This window comes from Ovis canadensis, chromosome 19, assembly GCF_042477335.2.
Source record: "Ovis canadensis isolate MfBH-ARS-UI-01 breed Bighorn chromosome 19, ARS-UI_OviCan_v2, whole genome shotgun sequence".
In the NCBI taxonomy this organism is placed as follows: domain Eukaryota; kingdom Metazoa; phylum Chordata; class Mammalia; order Artiodactyla; family Bovidae; genus Ovis; species Ovis canadensis.
In genome coordinates this window covers 15,477,795-15,495,455 of record NC_091263.1, presented here as the reverse complement: position 1 = coordinate 15,495,455, position 17,661 = coordinate 15,477,795, and the positions used below count along the sequence as shown (strand labels likewise).

General features: G+C 45.2%; 1 protein-coding gene across 1 annotated transcript in view; it reads left to right on the top strand.

Moving 5' to 3' along the window:
* Positions 1 to 17,661, top strand: part of EGFR (epidermal growth factor receptor) — a 208,370-nt gene that overhangs the window by 150,249 nt on the left and 40,460 nt on the right. The window contains exons 6-15 of the mRNA XM_069561141.1: positions 803 to 921; positions 2,138 to 2,279; positions 3,519 to 3,635; positions 7,180 to 7,306; positions 7,401 to 7,474; positions 7,678 to 7,768; positions 10,027 to 10,226; positions 11,051 to 11,183; positions 13,767 to 13,857; positions 15,267 to 15,424. Coding sequence (XP_069417242.1) covers positions 803 to 921; positions 2,138 to 2,279; positions 3,519 to 3,635; positions 7,180 to 7,306; positions 7,401 to 7,474; positions 7,678 to 7,768; positions 10,027 to 10,226; positions 11,051 to 11,183; positions 13,767 to 13,857; positions 15,267 to 15,424 — 1,252 coding nt within the window. The remainder of the gene's footprint in view (positions 1 to 802; positions 922 to 2,137; positions 2,280 to 3,518; positions 3,636 to 7,179; positions 7,307 to 7,400; positions 7,475 to 7,677; positions 7,769 to 10,026; positions 10,227 to 11,050; positions 11,184 to 13,766; positions 13,858 to 15,266; positions 15,425 to 17,661) is intronic.

Below are 17,661 nucleotides of genomic sequence, written 5' to 3'. Positions count from 1 at the left end.
CCCCTCACACTTGGCTGATGGTACTGATATTTGTTTTCCCTTTGAAGACTCCAAGCATTGTTGATTTTAAGGCCAGATGTTAGCAGTTACATGAATGACAGTCTTGCACATCTCCCCGCGTGCGGTTAGTCCAGCATGGGCTCCTGCTGGCACTCCAGCCTGGCATGAATCAGTGCGGGCCCGCCACCCAGCCAGCAGTCATTCTTTCTGAACAGTAGGTTTGGTTTTCCTGGAAATGGAGGCTTGTCTCTGTTTCTTGCATCATGACACCTCCTGTGTCCTCTCTGTTCCTGCCCCTCTTTTGGGTACCCCCCTCCAGAGAAGCAAGAGCAGCTTCTTGAAGGGGATTTTTCTGTGGGAATCCTAGCCTAAGACCCTGAATGGCCAGGAAATCTCGGGACATGCCAGCTTGATCTGTGTTTAGGGCAAATTGGATGTGCTTGTTATGCCCTTTTGAGCGCTGCTTTCTGGCAGGCATTGTGCTGTTTGTACATACTTTCTGTGACCCCAAAACTCAATTCTTGTCAGTCTCTAGCTTAACAAGTCGGAAAGTCCAGAGTCAATCTGAGTCAGTTCTCCTAAGTGATTAAAAACAAGTAGAAAAAAGAAAACATACAGTAAGAAAGATCAAGATAGTTGAGTTTAGCAGAGCATGCATGTTTGGGAACTTAAGTGTAGAAGCATTAAATTCATCCTGTTATCAGTCTTTCATGGCCGTTTGCAAGTGCTCCCAGGGTCCCTGGGAAGTGATCCTTCCACCTTCCTGAGCCCGCAACTCACAGTGGCCTTTGCTTCCTTTCAGTGACCAAAATCATCTGTGCCCAGCAGTGTTCCGGGCGCTGCCGCGGCAGGTCCCCCAGTGACTGCTGCCACAACCAGTGTGCCGCTGGCTGCACGGGGCCACGGGAGAGCGACTGCCTGGTAAGACACACCGCAGCGTCTGCAGCCCAAAGTTCAGGGGCCTCCCTTTGACTGAAATGTGCTGACTGATGTTTGCAGCCGCCAGGTAACAAAGCATCTTTCAGTGACTAGCCTTCACCACCTACTTGGTGACCTTGGGTAAATTATGTAACCTCACCTACCGTTACGTGGTCTGAAGGGCACGATGTACGTGGCATCAACACCCGAGACCAGGGCATAGAATGAGCCAAATACTAACTGTGTTATTTGTCCCTCATGTCTGTTGTGGCCAGTAGCAGCGTCACCGCCATTTCTTGTTCCACTCAATTCTCATTGCAACCTAGAGAGCTGAGGCTGCAGCGACCCCTAAAAGGTAGTTAGGCGATTCACCCCTGAAGTGAAGTTAGGCGATCACACTGATCCTCAGGGGCAGGACAGCTGGACCCCCTAAAGCCTCTGCTCTTTCCGCTTGGCTCAGAAGCTTTCTGCTGATTCCCCACCCCATGAGGGTGCTGAAGGCCTCACTGTAGTCCCTGTGACTGCAGAAAGCTTGACCAAGTTCTAGCGTCACTATGGGCCATTGGTGCCACACGGCTGATTATGGGTACCTTGTGTGTCCCGAGACCCCAGGACAGGCAGACAGGGTCCCAAAGTCAGCACTGAGTGGGTTCCAAACTGGGAGACTCACCTTGAGTGGGACCCGGAAGAGTCTATAGTTTTTAGGAACAGGGAAACTAATGTTCCAGAGGCTGGAGGGGCCCTGGGCTTTGGACCCCCTGGTCTGAGGCAATTCTGCCAGGCTGCTGGAGGGAGGCAACACCAGGCTCTTGGTCAGGACCCCTCTGTGTGTGGTCTGATTCTCTCTGCACAACAGCCCCCAGTCAAAGTTCTCTGTGTTTGGTAATAAATTCAAAAATGTATCCTCAAGTGTGGTTTAGGAGGGAAATCAGACTTAAGTTAAGCTGAATAATTTCACTCTAGAATTACTACTCTAGAGTGTGAACTCCTGCCTTATTTTGAAAGTTAAGAGATGTGTTTTTCGCTCCTCATAATCTCCTCAAAACTATTACAGCTAGAACAGTGTATTTAAGAAAAACCATGCTTTGAAGAAAACAGTCTTTCTGCCCCTGTTGAGAGTGCTTTTCTAGGCGTCTGCTCTGACCAAACACCTGGACACAGAGGGCTGTGGCCCCACTCGCCATGGAGTCTGACAATCACACCACCCCTCCCATGGCAGGTCTGCCGCAGGTTCCGTGATGAAGCCACTTGCAAGGACACATGTCCGCCGCTCATGCTCTATGACCCTACCACCTACGAAATGAAGGTCAACCCGCTGGGGAAATACAGCTTTGGCGCCACCTGTGTCAAGAAGTGTCCCCGTGAGTGTCCCTTGTGAGCCCCTTCATTGCCAGGTACCTGTTTTCTCTCTGTCTCCTGCTGAGGTTCCCATATCCCCCACTCAGGGATCCTTGGGTCCCTGTATTCATTTCAGTATCAGGCAGGTGATTTCAGTATCATTTCAGTATCATTTCAGTATCAGGCTGACCCTATCACCTTGGCTGACCCCACGTTGGTTCTTGTGTCTTGAGCCCAGCCATGGTTGCCCAGAACATTCCATGGTCTGATTGGCACAGACCCATGGCCGTTGGGCCGTTTCCCTGTTTGGCTCTTGTACTCGGCAGGTGTTTATAAGGCCTAAATGAGAGAGAGGTCAGAAGACTGGCCTCCTTTAGTGGTTAACAACCTGGGCATGTTTGTGCCGCTAGGAGCACAGAAGAGAGCTTTTTGCTTGTCGATTGGCTTTGTTTAATTGTTGGGCCTTGGGTTTTGCTTATTTTGTGCTTTACAGGAGACTCTAGTACTTAGGGAAACGGCAACATGAGTGATTTCATAGGAGAGGAAGTGATTTTCAAGAGGGAAGATTAACTAAAAAAAAAAAAATATTTTTAAGAACAATTATGACAGGGAGATTTACAGTACCAGACTTGTGAACATGAAATTTTAAAAGTTTGGAATGACTACAACAACAACAACAAAAAATACTCCACAAAAAGTCATTGTTAGGTAAATGGCAAGATACAGAAAACTTTGCCACAACTGTGACCCAGATATAATCTTTGAGAGAATTTGAAAGCTACAGGAAACCACTCAGAGCCTCAGAGAACATAAGCAGACAGTTTACAGAAAGAAAGTGACAAACATCCAGTAAACGCCCAGAGAAACATCCAGTGGTTCGAGGATCCACTTGGGGAAGTCAAAAGACACAGAGAGAGTTCCTGAAAAGTTTATTACTAACACAAGTTACTTCTCCCTGAGTGAGGCCCGAGACAGAGTGTGGACCCCGTCGCCCATGGAGACCCGAGGGAATGAGGGTGGCCGAGAGAAGAGTGGCCTTTGTTTCGGGTCACTTTTTAAAATAAATACAAAGCTTTCAGCATCGTAACCAGAGAGCAGCAGCCTGATGGGGAGGCCATGAACACCTTGAACCCCATTCCTCCCTGTTTGCAGCTTTTCCTTCTTGTCCTTAAAGCAAACAGAACCAGAGGGTCAGCCGCCATGCAGGGTCACTATGCCCAGAACACCTGGTGCCCCTCTCACTGCCTTCTCATTGTCCCCAGGGAACTACGTGGTGACAGACCACGGCTCGTGCGTCCGCGCCTGCAGCTCTGACAGCCAGGAGGTAGAGGAAGATGGTGTCCGCAAGTGCAAAAAGTGCGACGGGCCTTGTGCCAAAGGTGGGAAGCTGCCCGGCGTGGGCACAGGGCCCTCTCTGCTTCCAGTCACGGCTAGGCTCCCTGCCCCCAGACCCTCGCGTCATCCTCAGACCAGATCTGAGGGAGTCTCCAAGCGCAGAAACGTGTTCCTTCCTTTCCGCTGTGCTCTATCCCTGGGGTGTCTCCAGTGCCAACGTATCCCTTCTTATCCTGCACTTTATCTTTTATCTTGACATTTTTCAAACACCCAGAAACACTGCAAAATAGTGTAATGAACACCCGTATGCCCTGAACTTGAGTTCATCAGTTTTCCGTAATCACCACGTTGTTCTCACTCCGTGTTTGTGTCTCTGTGTGTGTTTTCTGAGTCCTGTGATGACTACAGGTATTATAACACTTCACCCTGCATTGGCTTTTTGTACAAACGGGACATTCTCCCAAGTAACAAAAGACAATTTCACTCTTATCCCATGTTTAACATTGATTCTAGTTTTCAGTTTACTTTCAACTCCCCTGTTATCCCAGTATATCCTTTTTAGCTGCTTTTCAATCAAGAGTCCAGGCTCTTCATTAATTCAAGATCATTTCTCAGCCCTCTTTTCTCTGATGCTGTGAAGAGTCAAGGCCAGCTGCTCTGACCGCCCCTGTCTGGCCGGGTCATATTTTCTGCGGGGCAGGACACAGATGGAGTGCTGCAGGTAGAGAGTGTCCCACCAGAGGTGCACAGCTCTCATCTCATTACCTCTGTGGCTTCTCTGGCTCAGGGGTAAAGAATCTGCCTGCAATGCATGAGGCCTGGATTCGATCACTGGGTCAGCAAGATTCCTTGGAGAAGAAAGTGGTAACCCTCTCCAGGATTCTTGCCTGGAGAATTCCATGGACAGGGGAGCCTGGGTTACAGTCCATGGGGTTGCAAAGAGTTGGACATGACTGAGTGACTAAACCACCTCGATGGCAGAACCGATGGTTCGCCTGAAGTTGCATTCCTTGGTGGTTGTAAGAGTGACTTCCTATTTCTGTCATTTCTTTTATATTTACTAGTGGACATTCTGTTTCTAAAATAGCTTTCTTAGTACCTATGTGAGCTCACTGAACCCTTTTTTATTCAGTTTATGATAGTCCCTCCTCACATTATTCACTCTGATGTGGCCCATGGAGCCTTCCCAGCTGGTGCCCAGGTCCTTTGGGCACAGAAGACACATCTAGACTCTAAGCATCCCCTGGAGATCACTCCAGATAGCATCATGTGACTCTTCCTTATTCTGCTTAACCCTGTCCACAATCCCTGTCCCATGATCTATATGGTCATTCAGATTGTTTCCACTATTTTACTGCTATAAAAAAACGCCTCAGTGAACAGCTGCTTACTTGAACATCTGCTTCAGATGCCACCGCCTCTAAGAAGTTTCTGTGGTTTCAGCGGGCACTGACCACTGACCCATGTATTCTTTCAGGGGCGAACTGAGCCTCCATGCTCCATGTCATCCAGTCCCTCAGCCTCTTTAGGAGGTCTGTGCTATTACAATCCCCCTTACGGATGAGGCATTATGTCACAGAGGATCTAAATGACTTGCCCAGGGACCAATGGCCAGGATTGGCAGAGATAAGCTGGGACAGCTCACAGGGCTTCAGTCTGAGGTCAGACCTATGAGCTCCCAGTGTGGCAGGCGTGTCAGCGCCCTGGGGAATGAATATCCTTTGGCTCCAGGAAATCTTCAGGCAAAGGAAACATGCAAGGAAGAAAATGCGACATAGGGTAGTACCCGGAGAGGAAGTAAGTGAGTTCAACCGCTGAAGACAGAGGGTTGCTATCAGCATCCTCAAATGGATCAATAAAAGCAGATTATTTCTGATTTTGGTCTGTTAATTCTGTGCTCAACAAACATTTTGACTCACCTATAATCATTATGCTATATTTTCTACCCACCCACAGTTCAAATCCTGGAGTAGTGGCCAACTGAGATCCCTTTGTGTAGGGAGATGTTGGGAAACAAAGGTGGGAACATGTGTGTTGATGGTCCACAACTCCAGATCTGATAGATATAGAGGTGAATTACAGTTTGTCTCCATATTTAGGAATTAAGGTAACCCCAGCATCACCATCACGCCTAAGCAGAGAGAGACTGAATATTCTCTCAAACATGTAGAATTCTCTTCCAAACCTGTAATTAAAAGGCAAGTTCCCCTCAGCAGGGATCTGCCTCGGGGCTTGTTTTGCTGAGGCTGCCTCACTCTGTTGTCAGCCAGAGCCTTGGAATCCTAAGCAAGCCTCGCCACCCCGTTCCCAGACCCACAGCAAGGTATATGCATTCCAGAGCAAGCCTGGAGTTCCATGGGGCTGATGGGATAGGCCCCATGGCCAGGTGGCAGCCCAAGCAGTGGGAACTCCAGAGAGAACGGAGAAGAAGGAGATGGGGTAACAGGGCTACCAGCTCCCTGGTGAGGCCTGGGGAAGGGAGGGGAGGACCTCACCCTGAACAATAAGCTCTTCCATGATGATTCTTCAAAGTAAGATAAAGTCTGAAAGAGAGAGACCAACAATTGCACTGTGAATTCTAGAAGCAGAGCCACACAGATAAATGGGCTTCGGAGGGAGATGACATTTAAGATGGAAACTAGGGAGTGAATGTAAATTAATAAATGAGCTCAGAGTGCAGAAAAAGGCATCTGAGATTTATGTCCCAGTAGGACAGAGATCAAAGCCTGTGGCTTCAGTAGGCCCTGTGGAAGAAAAGCAGTTTGTCTGATAAGACTTATTATAGTATTCTTTATGATGTAATATCAGTTCAGTTCATTGCAGTTCAGTCGCTCAGTCTTGTCCGACTCTCTGGGACCCCATAGACTACAGCTCACCAGGCCTCCCCCTCCATCGCCACCTCCCGGAGCCTACTCAAACTCATGTCCATCGCATCAGTGATGCCAAGCTTGTGAATGGTTTTACTGATAGGACAATATGTTACTGATAGGACAATGTTTGCAGCATAATAAGTGAAAAAAAAAATAAACTACATATGTGGTATGACATAACCATGGAGGATAACTAGAAGGAAATTTTCTAAAATATCAAAGTTACACAATAGAATTTATAGTCATTTTTTCCTCTTTGTTCCGTGTTTTCAAGGTTTTCTTCCGTGGATGCATCTTGCTCTTTTAGTTAAAAAATTTATGCATACTGTTTCTTTCCATTAGAAATCTAAGCTGCAGCCCAGATGAGGGCAAGGGAAGGCATTGAGGGTTTAGTGGGGGTGATCGCCGTGCAGTACCAACAGCCCGGGGGCAGCTGTAGTGTAGAAGGAAGCTGGAGTCCTCCGGGGCAACTGGACTCTGGCCAGGTGGGGAAAATTGAGGAGGAGAAGGCAAGTTCAGTGAGGACAGGCAGCGCCTTCTGTACTGCAACCTCACACCCTGCTATGGCCCCTGGTCCCTGGCGAGCCTGCCAGTGTTTGCTGCGTGGATGAACGACGGTTCCCACGGCCGCACTTCTCTTCCTGCTCCCGTCTGCCTGAGGGACCACAGCTATTACTAATTCAATACATGTGAGTGGAATAAACACCTCTCTTTACAGTTTGTAACGGAATAGGAATCGGTGAGTTTAAAGACACACTTTCCATAAATGCTACAAACATTAAACACTTCAGAAACTGCACATCCATCAGTGGAGATCTTCATATCCTGCCAGTAGCATTTAGGGGGTAAGTAAAGATCAAGTTACTGGTATACCAGAGAAAAATAGACTCTGCTCTTTTCACGGCAGGTTGTTACTGACGGCTCTGTTACTTGTTTCAGGGACTCCTTCACACGTACTGCACCTCTGGACCCGAAAGAACTGGACATTCTAAAAACTGTAAAAGAAATAACAGGTGTGTACCATTAAGTGTGTTAGCTGCTCAGTCGTGTCTGACTCTTTGTGACCCCATGGACTGTAGCCTCCAGGGTCCTCCATCCATGGGATTTTCCAGGCAAGAATACTGGAGTGGGGTGCCATTTCCTTCTCCAAATAATGTCTCATACAAAATAGAAATTTATAAGTGGTATGTGTCTGAACTTTCCTTGTGCTTTGTAGGGTTTTTGCTGATTCAGGCCTGGCCCGAAAACAGGACTGACCTCCATGCGTTTGAGAACCTGGAAATCATACGTGGCAGAACGAAGCAACAGTAAGTGGACCCCAGCCAAAGCCTTGTAGAGTCTTTTCTCTTGAAGTAAAAGCTACTGAAGTGCTGCAGAGACACTACAGAGAGTCCCCCCACACCCTCACCTGGCTGCCCCGACGGTGACACCCTGCATCGTCAGCGTGGCTGTAACTGAACTGCAGGCTTTCTCAGATCTCGCCAGTTTTCCATGAACACTTCTCGTGTTCTGGTCAGCCCACACTGCAAGGGACAGTCATGTCTCCTTGGTCCCCTGCTGTTCCTGATAGTTCCTCTGTCTTCCTTATCTTTCATGGCTTTTGAAAAGTCCTGGTCAGGCATTTGTAGGATGGCCAGTGTTTTCTCCTGATTTGGTTGAGGTTTTGTACTTTGGGCAAGAATAGCACTAAGGCCACCAGTCCTCATCAGCACCTCATTTTCAGGGGACCTGAGAAGCACTGAGCATGCCTTTCAAGATTTCCACTTTTCCAGCTCCAGCACACATGCACACACACACACACACATGTGCACACACACACATGCGCACACACACACAAGCATCTTTAACTTAACAAGGGTAATAATGAATTTTGTGGTGAGGCAAAGTTTGGGACTCTCTCATTCAACCTGCCTTGGAAAACATCTGGTTTTGAGAACTGTTTCCCATAATTGACACCTGAGAGGGCTACATAATACTGTGCAGTATTAAAGAAAACCAGAATATAGTGCATGTAAAATAAGCATCCCTTTCCAAAAATCATTCCAGCTTTGCATCTCTGATGCTAAACATGCAGCTAATATCACTTCCCAGAAAGGCCCTGTGCCCTGAGTTCTCAGGAATACTTCTTTTGATCAGAGTTCATATAGAGATGAGAGACTTAGGTCAGTTTTCTTGGGTGACTAGCATGTACCTCTCAGCTTAGTTTTAGGGTTTTAAACATAAAGCTGACTTTTTTATTTTTTTAGTTTATAACATTTGCTGAGAAGCCCAATGATACACAGTTCCTCCTGGGGAATGTGTCCCCTGCCAGACCTCCCTGCAGGGAGGACCTCAGCTTTGTCCCCACTGGCGTGGCTCCCCTGAGCATGACTAAGGGAAGGGATAACTAAAAGCAGGGGTGCAGTTGAATACACAGGAGTCAGACTATGGGGGGACACAGAGAGGAAAGAGTGGGCAGAGAAAGAGAAACAAGGAGAAAGAGGAGTTTCCCGATTACACTTTACATTTTGTCATCTCGTGCCTTCATCATCAGCCTCTCTATTCAGTGCTGTCTCAACTGGTCTGTTTCCCACCTTGGTGTTTAGCAAGCTTCCTAACAACGCACATCTCCTTCCTGTGGTTTCCCATCATCACAAACAAGAGCCTCCTCCATGTGGTGTCCGCAGTGGTCCAGGCTCTGGCCTCTGTCTCCCTTCCCAGACCCCCGTCCCACCTTTCTGCTCCAGCAGCAGCGTGTGTTTCTCAGTGCCCGTCACGTGCTCCTCTGCGTGGAAGACTGCCTTCCCTTTAGTCGGAATAACTTCTGTCTGGTCATGTGATGAACACGTCCTGGTCCCCTTGTAGGAAACCAGCACAGGGTTGGGTAGTGAAGAAAATAATCATAGTTCCTGCTCCGGAGGTCCTGATGATCAGGCATCACCTCTTCCAGAGACCCTTCCTCGGACTTGTTTAGGTGCCCCTGCTCTTTGCCTCTGTGGTTCGCTCATCACCACTCCCATGGTACTGGGTTAAAAACGATTGTATCATCAGTAGACAAAGGGCTTTTTGAGAGCAAGAAGCACATACTTAACCTAGAATTAGAATAAAATTAGTCACATATTACTTCAAATATTTGTTCAATAAATGGTTAAATAGATTGATGGGTGGTTACCTCAAATATTTGTTCAATAAATGGTTGAATAGATGGATGGGTGGGTAGGTGGATGGATGGAAAGCTGAATCTATGATTTTTGAAGTATATTTGGATATTTGAAAAGGTAACATATTCTCAATTGCCAAGCAAAGTTAAAATGCAGTAAATAAATAATGACATTAATAAATTATTCAACCCCTAGTCTGCCACTAGAGTTAGAGATATTAAATGAACAAGGAACTAACTTTCCCCTGGAGGAACTTTAAAAACACTTGGAATTTTCCAAAGTTGCAGTACAGACCTTCCGTAACATGACTTACTTGACTACAAGCTGGAAGGCAGTAGTAAATCTAAAGTGGTACAGAAAGATGTTTTTGTTGATAATATGCTGTCATAATTTTTCACAAATTTTTTTTTTTCTCTTCAACTTAGTGGCCAGTTTTCTCTTGCGGTTGTCGGCCTGGATATAACATCCTTGGGATTACGCTCCCTCAAGGAGATAAGTGATGGCGATGTGATAATTTCAGGAAATCGAAACTTGTGCTATGCAAATACGATACACTGGAAAAAACTTTTTGGGACCTCAACTCAGAAAACCAAAATTTTAAACAACAGGAGTGATAAAGAGTGCAGTGAGTAATCACTTTGGTTGATGGTGGAGATGGTTCTAACAGGTTATTTATTTTGATTTAGAATATTGAAAGGCTACTCCCAAACATTTAAATTACTTTCTACATTCCTAAGAAGCAAATTAAGGGAAATGTGTATATTCTTTTGTGACATTCATCAGACTTTTTTCTAGATAATTCTCATCTCATAGGATAAATCTGCCTTGAAGTCTAGGCCATCAGTTATTGGTAATTTACAGAACAAAATTTAGTATTGATTATGGCATTTTAGCTGTGTGTTCCTCCCTACTCATTCCATCCCCAATGACTAAACATATTCATACACACACACCCATAGGAATGGGTGAACATTTCACACTGGCATTTCCAGATCCGAGTTCACAGCCATAGTCAGCTGTTGAAGTGGTGCCTGCACCTGTGCTGAGATCCTGGCCACCAGCAGAAGCAGAGCCAAGTTCATATCCCAGCTTGAGCCCTTCCTAGCTTTGAGACATTCATCAGTTTACTTAAATCTTTGGGCTTTATCTTCCTCATCGATGAAATGGAGGCAATAATGATACTCACACCATAGTGCAATTAAGAGAATGGGTGAAGTTCTGGGTGTCTTCCTGGTTCTGTGCCCCATAGATGCATGACAAGGACCCTCACGCTTTCTTCTCCTGCAACTCTGACAAGCTCCATCTAGATATGCTTGGCACCCAGCAGAGCAAAGGGGACTTGTGGCGGGCCTCTGGAAGCCCTCGTGTGACTGCTTCTCCCGGGGGCACTGGCGTACGTTTGTGGCCACTGTTCCTTGTCTGACCATGGGACTCGCCCTGTATTCTCAGAGGCCACGGGCCATATCTGTCACCCACTGTGCTCATCAGAGGGCTGCTGGGGACCTGGACCCAAATACTGCATGTCCTGCCAGAACTTCAGTCGTGGCAAGGAGTGTGTGGGAAAGTGCAACATTCTAGAGGGGTAAGAGGTTTTGTTTTTTGTTTTTTTAATTTTTTTTAATTGCTTTGTTTTGATTTAAAAATAAGACTTAGGATTGTTTTATAGGTGTATAATCAGTCTGATTATTTTCCTTTATTTTCTTTTCCTTTTTGTTTGTTGACAATTGTTGTGTGTGTGTGTGTGTGTGTGTGTGTGTGTGTGTGTGTGTGTATAGTTTTATTTAGTTAGTTAGCTGGTTTTGGTTGTGCTGGTCTCCGTTGCTGCTCGCAGGCTTTCTCTAGTTGCAAGAAGCTGGGGCTACTCTTCGCGGTGGCATCTGTTGTTGCAGAGCACACGCTCCAGAACTCTGTCTCAGGCACTGTGGCACACAGGCTGAGCTGCTTCACAGCATGTGGGATCTTTCCAGACCAGGAGTCAAACTGGTGTCCCCTGTGTTGCAAGGCAGACTGTCAACCACTCGACTACCAGGGAAGCCCTGTTGACAATTGTTAATCACAAAAGGAAATGAAAAAACATTTTTCATTACTTAATCCAACCCAATTTATAGAGTCTCTTTATCTGGAAATTTATTTTTCTAAGCTGCACAAAGTTCCCAAGACAAACAGAACGGTCTTCCATGGTTCAGATGACCAAGACCGTGGCCATTAGTTGTATCCTTGAAGCACAGCATTCCTGCTGTGTCAAAACACAGCTCCAGGTTAATTTTTGTTTATGTTCAAGATACACTGAACAGCGCAAATAACTTTAAATAGAACCATGGACAAAGAAACGAACAGTTTGTATAACATTTGTTGAATTTATTGCAGTCAATAAAAAGTACAGTCTGTTGAATCTGTGGGAATTTTGATACTGAGTAAGGCTTTGGATGATCTCAAATAGTGACTAAAATAAATTAACAGGAAAACAAAATGTAAGGATAGCAACTGGAAGAGGTAATTTTTAAAAAATAAAGAAAAAGAGAAATTTTGTGATAAAGAAGAAGATAGGAGTTACAGATGGCTCTAGGAAATTTTCCTTTCTGTTTCACTATCAGGGCCTGGACTACAGCTCAGCTCAGAAATACTCAGAAGCAGGATGAATTCAATTCCACAGGACTCCTTTAGCTGATAGGCTCATTAACCTAACAGAGTAATCTGCATAATCAATAGTATTGTTTCAATAAGTAAGAAATACTGGTGCAGTCCTTCCAGCTGCAAACAGATGCTGAGCTCATGTTTTCAGTGTTCAGTTCTCTTTGAAGGGGCTTCCCCAGTAGCTCAGATGGTAAAGAATTTGCCTGCAGTGTGGTAGACCCGGGTTCGATCCCTGCGTCAAGAAGATCCCCTGGAGAAGGGAATGGCTACCCATTCCAGTAGTCTTGCCTGGAGAATCCCATGAACAGAGGAGCCTGGTAGGCTACAGTCCATGGGGTCGCAAAGAGTCAGACAAAACTGACTAACACTTTCAACATTTTTCTCTTTGAAGCAACAAGGTAATTAAAATAGCCTTGGCAGTGGTGCCTGGGTCTTCCTATTAGAGAATCCTGGTGTCCAGCAGCACCTTCTCTGTTTGCAAAACTGGCGCCTGTAGCGGGTGTGGTGACCCAAGAAGCAGCGCAGGGGAAAGTCACGTGGCTCGTTTGGTTTAATTGCTGCTGACTGCCTGAGAGGACTCGTGGAACATATCTTTGGGGGTGAACACTTCTTGCTCACTGCCTAGTTAACTACCAGTAGTCTTCAGAGCTTATCTACTATGTCTTTTCAAGCAAATATCAGCTTCTCAAGTAATTATTTATTCATTTATTTAATTTCTGATTGCACTGGGTCTTCACTGTTGTGCACAGGCTTTCTCTAGTTGCAAAGAGTGGGGACTGCTTTCTAGCCATGTTGCTCAGCTTCTCATTGCAGTGGCTTGTCTTGTTGCAGAGCATAGGCTCCGGTGCACCGACTTCAGCAGTTGTAGCATGCAGGCTCAATAGTTGTGGCTCATGGGCTTAGTTGCTCGGTGGCATGTGGAATCTTCCCAGATCTGGGATTGAACCCATGTCCCTTTCATTGGCAGGCAGATTTCTCTCCACTTTACCACCAGGGAAGTCCCAATCTATCCATTTTTGAGGAATGGTTAAAATAGTCCAAGCAAAATATTTCATACCTGTGTTCCATTCTTACTGTTTTTAGTAATAACCATTAAGGAAACTTTATTAGCTCTCTTTCCCTTTCCCAGGTATTGGTCTAGTTATCATGTCTTTGCAGCTTAACTTAAATATCCATGAACCTGATATAGGGGGTGCCTTTTAAGGACTATTATCTTCTTTTCTCCCATGTGTTGGCTTATCTAATACTCAGCAACTGTGCCTGTAGAAAAAATGTAGAGAAGCCATTTTGATTATAAATGAAGCTGATGCTTTGTTCTAGGAGAAGATGACTGAAGATTCAGCTGATAGAATCACTTTATTATATTAAAGTATAGTCCTAGTTTCCCAGACATTTGACTTTTACATAAAATTGTTTTGTCTAAGAGAGCTGATCGGTGTCACCTGAACCTTCAGACAGGTGAACCCAGACAGCATTTGGAAGCAGGGTCTGTAGGGATGCGCTGACCAGTTTCCTGTCTTCCTCCTGTCAGAGAGCCCAGGGAGTTCGTGGAGAATTCCGAGTGTGTGCAGTGCCATCCAGAATGCCTGCCCCAGGCCATGAATGTGACCTGCACCGGACGCGTAAGGAGCATGTTTGATGTTACCCCCACGCATCAGCTGCAGACCCGCAAGGGTGACCCGCCACCATTGCCCTGTGGCTGCTAGACCGCCATCCAGCCCACTGCCCACACTTGAGCCCGTCCCGTCCCGTCTCACAGCCATCAGGGGCTGTGACTGAGGGGAGGTCGGCATGTGACCTGCCTGGCTCGAGGATTCATCGTCTCTGTCCAACCCTCAGATGCACACGGTGATGCCTGGTCTCAGACCACAGATCAGGGCACTATGAACAGGGCACACTGACCACCAGCCTTCACTGTTCCTGACATCTGCCACCATTGCTTTATCATCTTAATCAAATGTTACCACATTCTTATTTAACATTAGTTTATAGTTATTTGAAGGAGGTTTTTTAAATCACATAGAAAAATTTTCAAAATTCAGCTTCATATCTACATGTTCAGTAATATTTTAGAGAGTGTAAGTGAGAATGAAGATCCCTCTCACACCAATGTGTTCATGTTGTTAATTCTCAGTATTACTTATATGAGGTGCTCTATTTGGATTTGAGCTTCAACAGTCATATCTAAATCTACTGATGGAAAATGTTTTTCAGAAGTTCCCTGAATCAGACAGATGATGATAAGTTTTGAGGTACAAGCTGCCAAAATAGCCAGTTACAAAGTAAACCACTGGTTTTTAGGTTAGTGTTGGGTTAACTTTTCATCCGTGAAATAAAATAATTGGTGATATTGATCGACTTAGTCATCTGATTGTTCTCGCTCTGCGAACACTCAGTCTTTGAGACATAAGGGTGCGTAGCCAACAGGCAGACCCTCCCTAGCCACCTTACTTCAGCCCTTGTGAAGTGTGTGGATGCAACCCAAGCAGCCCTAATGTATTGACAAGTTTAACAAACAGAAGCAAATCTATCACAGCACAGTTAATTATGCAGCCACTGTGTTTACACTTGCTACCTTCTCAACACTGGGGAAGCGCCGGTGTGGGTTTGCTTAGCTTTGCCTTGGCAAGCACAGCTTCCCACAGGAGCCCCTCAGCTTCAAGCATGATTCACAAGGAAGCCCATCTGAACAATAAGGACTTGAATACACATGTAGACCAATCAGTGTTTGAACAGGGAAAAATGCCCACAAGGTATGAAGTAAAATCCAGTAAAACACACAGTTCAGTTTCTTTTATGTTTTCATATACAATACACATTTAAAGTCAGGAGGGCTTTATTCTCACCTGTTAACAGTGGTCACATCAGGCAAGACACAGTCAGAGAAGAATTCGTCCACTTGAAGAATTTCTACGTTGTTTGATTTTTTTTTTTTTTTGGTGATATATATTTTAAGTAAAAAGTTACTTCATTCTGAAAGACACATACATAAATATTTGATTTATGAAATGGTTTTTCTGCCTCGGTGCAGGGACCAGGCAACTGTGTAAAGTGTGCCCACTACATTGATGGCCCTCACTGCGTCAAGACCTGCCCTGCTGGAGTCGCGGGAGAGAATGGCACCCTGATCTGGAAGTTTGCAGATGCCAGTCACGTGTGTCACCTGTGCCACCCCAACTGCACCTATGGGTGAGTCAGGGAGCTCTGGGTCTGCGAGAGGAAATGCAGACTCATAAACTGAAAACGTTTTCCAAACTGTCCAGGCAGGAAAGTACAGAGGTTTGTGTTAGAGTCGGTTCCTCCGGGTGTTCTGGCCCTACGGCCACGGCAACAGCAGAGAAACACTCGCAGGAGGTAACAGTGCTCACCAGGAGGCCTCTCAGCGTCTCCAGGCGTGTATCATGCCAGGGCTCTGTTCTGCTGTGCCAACAAGTCCAAACAAGAGTAAGGGACAGGTGGGATGAAGACGGAGGTCCTACCCTATCCTCAAAGGTTTCTACACATCTTTCCAGACGACTGGGATTCCTGTGGGAATCCTTATTGTTTTACAATTAATGGAAGATAACATTGCCTAGAATGTTCCTTGAAGAAACTTTTTCTTTTACCTAGTTGATTGCTAAATTGTTAATAGGTAGGTTAAAACTATTCTGACTACAATTAGCTGAAGCACTCTGAACATTTGTATCTTGTTTACTAAAATAATAAATTTGGCAATGAAACTAGACTACTTCTAGAAATCAGAAGGAAAATCAGTTCTCATATATATTTCATATTCCCTTCTATCTCTCAGTCCTCAACCTTATTTAGAATCATTACTCTTCTCCAGAGCTATCTCTTACCAGCTCTGTGGCCTTCTGAAAGTGTATTAACCTGTCTGTGCCTCGCTTTTCTCATCTGTAAATTAGGTTAATACTACTGCATTGCTCACAGGATTTCTGTGATCTTGATTAATACACATAATGTACTTAAATGGTGCCTGGAACACATGCGTGCTCTATCAAGGATTGTACAAAAGGAGGCGTGGGGCTGATGGTGGTGGTTATGATGTTCATAAGGAGTGGTGGTGCCAGTGTTGGTGGTTGTGATGGTGGTAATTGTGATTGTGATAAGGATTAGTGTTCAAAGGGATGCAGAACCTTCCAATTAGACTTCCAAAAGTCAAGAGTCTTGAAAATTTTCCAAATACGTCCTAATATTTTAACTGTATTTGTATGTACAAAAATGGTCGTAATGACCCAGATAATCACGATGGTGTAATCACTCACCTAGAGCCAGACATCCTGGAGTGTGAAGTCAAGTGGGCCTTAGGAAGCATCACTAGGAACAAAACTAGTGGAGGTGATGGAATTTCAGCTAAGCAATTTCAGATCCGAAAAGATGATGCTGTTAAAGTGCTAGGTTCAATATGCCAGCAAATCTGGAAAACTCAGCAGTGGCCACAGGACTGGAAAAAGTCAGTTTTCCAGTCGTTTTCCCAAAGAAAAACAATGCCCAAGAATGTTCAAACCACTGCACAATTGCACTCATTTCACATGCTAGCAAGGTAATGCTCAAAATCTTTCCAGCAAGGCTTCAAAAGTATGTGAACCAAGAACTCCCAGATGTACAAGCTAAAAAGCAAATGAACCAGAGATCAAATTGCCAACATCGGCTGGATCATAGAAAAAGCAAGAGAATTCCAGAAAAACATCTACTTCTGCTTCATTGACTACACTAAAGCCTTTGACTATGTGCATCACAGCAAACTGGAAAACTCTGAACGAGATGGGAACACCAGACCACCTTACCTACTTTCTGAGAAACCTGTATGCAGGTCAAGAAGCAACAATTAGAACTGGACATGGAACAATGAACTGGTTCAAAATTGGAAAAGGAGCATATCAAGGTTATATATTGTCACTCTGCTTATTTAACTTGCATGCAGACTATATCATGTGAAATGCCAGGCTGGATGAAGCTCACACTGGAATCAAGATTGCCAGGAGAAATGTCAATAACCTCAGATTTGCAGATAACATCACCCTAATGGCAGAAAGGGAAGAGGAACTAAAGAGCCTCTTGATGAAAGTGAAACAGGAGAGTGAAAAAGTTGGCTTAAAACTCAACATTCAGAAAATGAAGATCACGGCATCTGGCCCCATCATTTCATGGCAAATAGATAGGGAAAAAATGAAAAGAGTAACAAATTTTATTTTCTTGGGCTCCAAAATCACTGTAGACGGTGACTGCAGCCCTGAAATTAAAAGATGCTTGCTCCTTGGAATAAAAGCTATGACCAACCTAGACAGTGTATGAAAAAGCAGAGATCACTTTGCTGAAAGGTCCATATAGTCAAAGCTATTGTTTTTCCAGTAGTCATGTACAGATGTGAGAATTGAACCATAAAGAAGGCTGAGTGCTGAAGAACTGATGCTTTTGAATGGTGG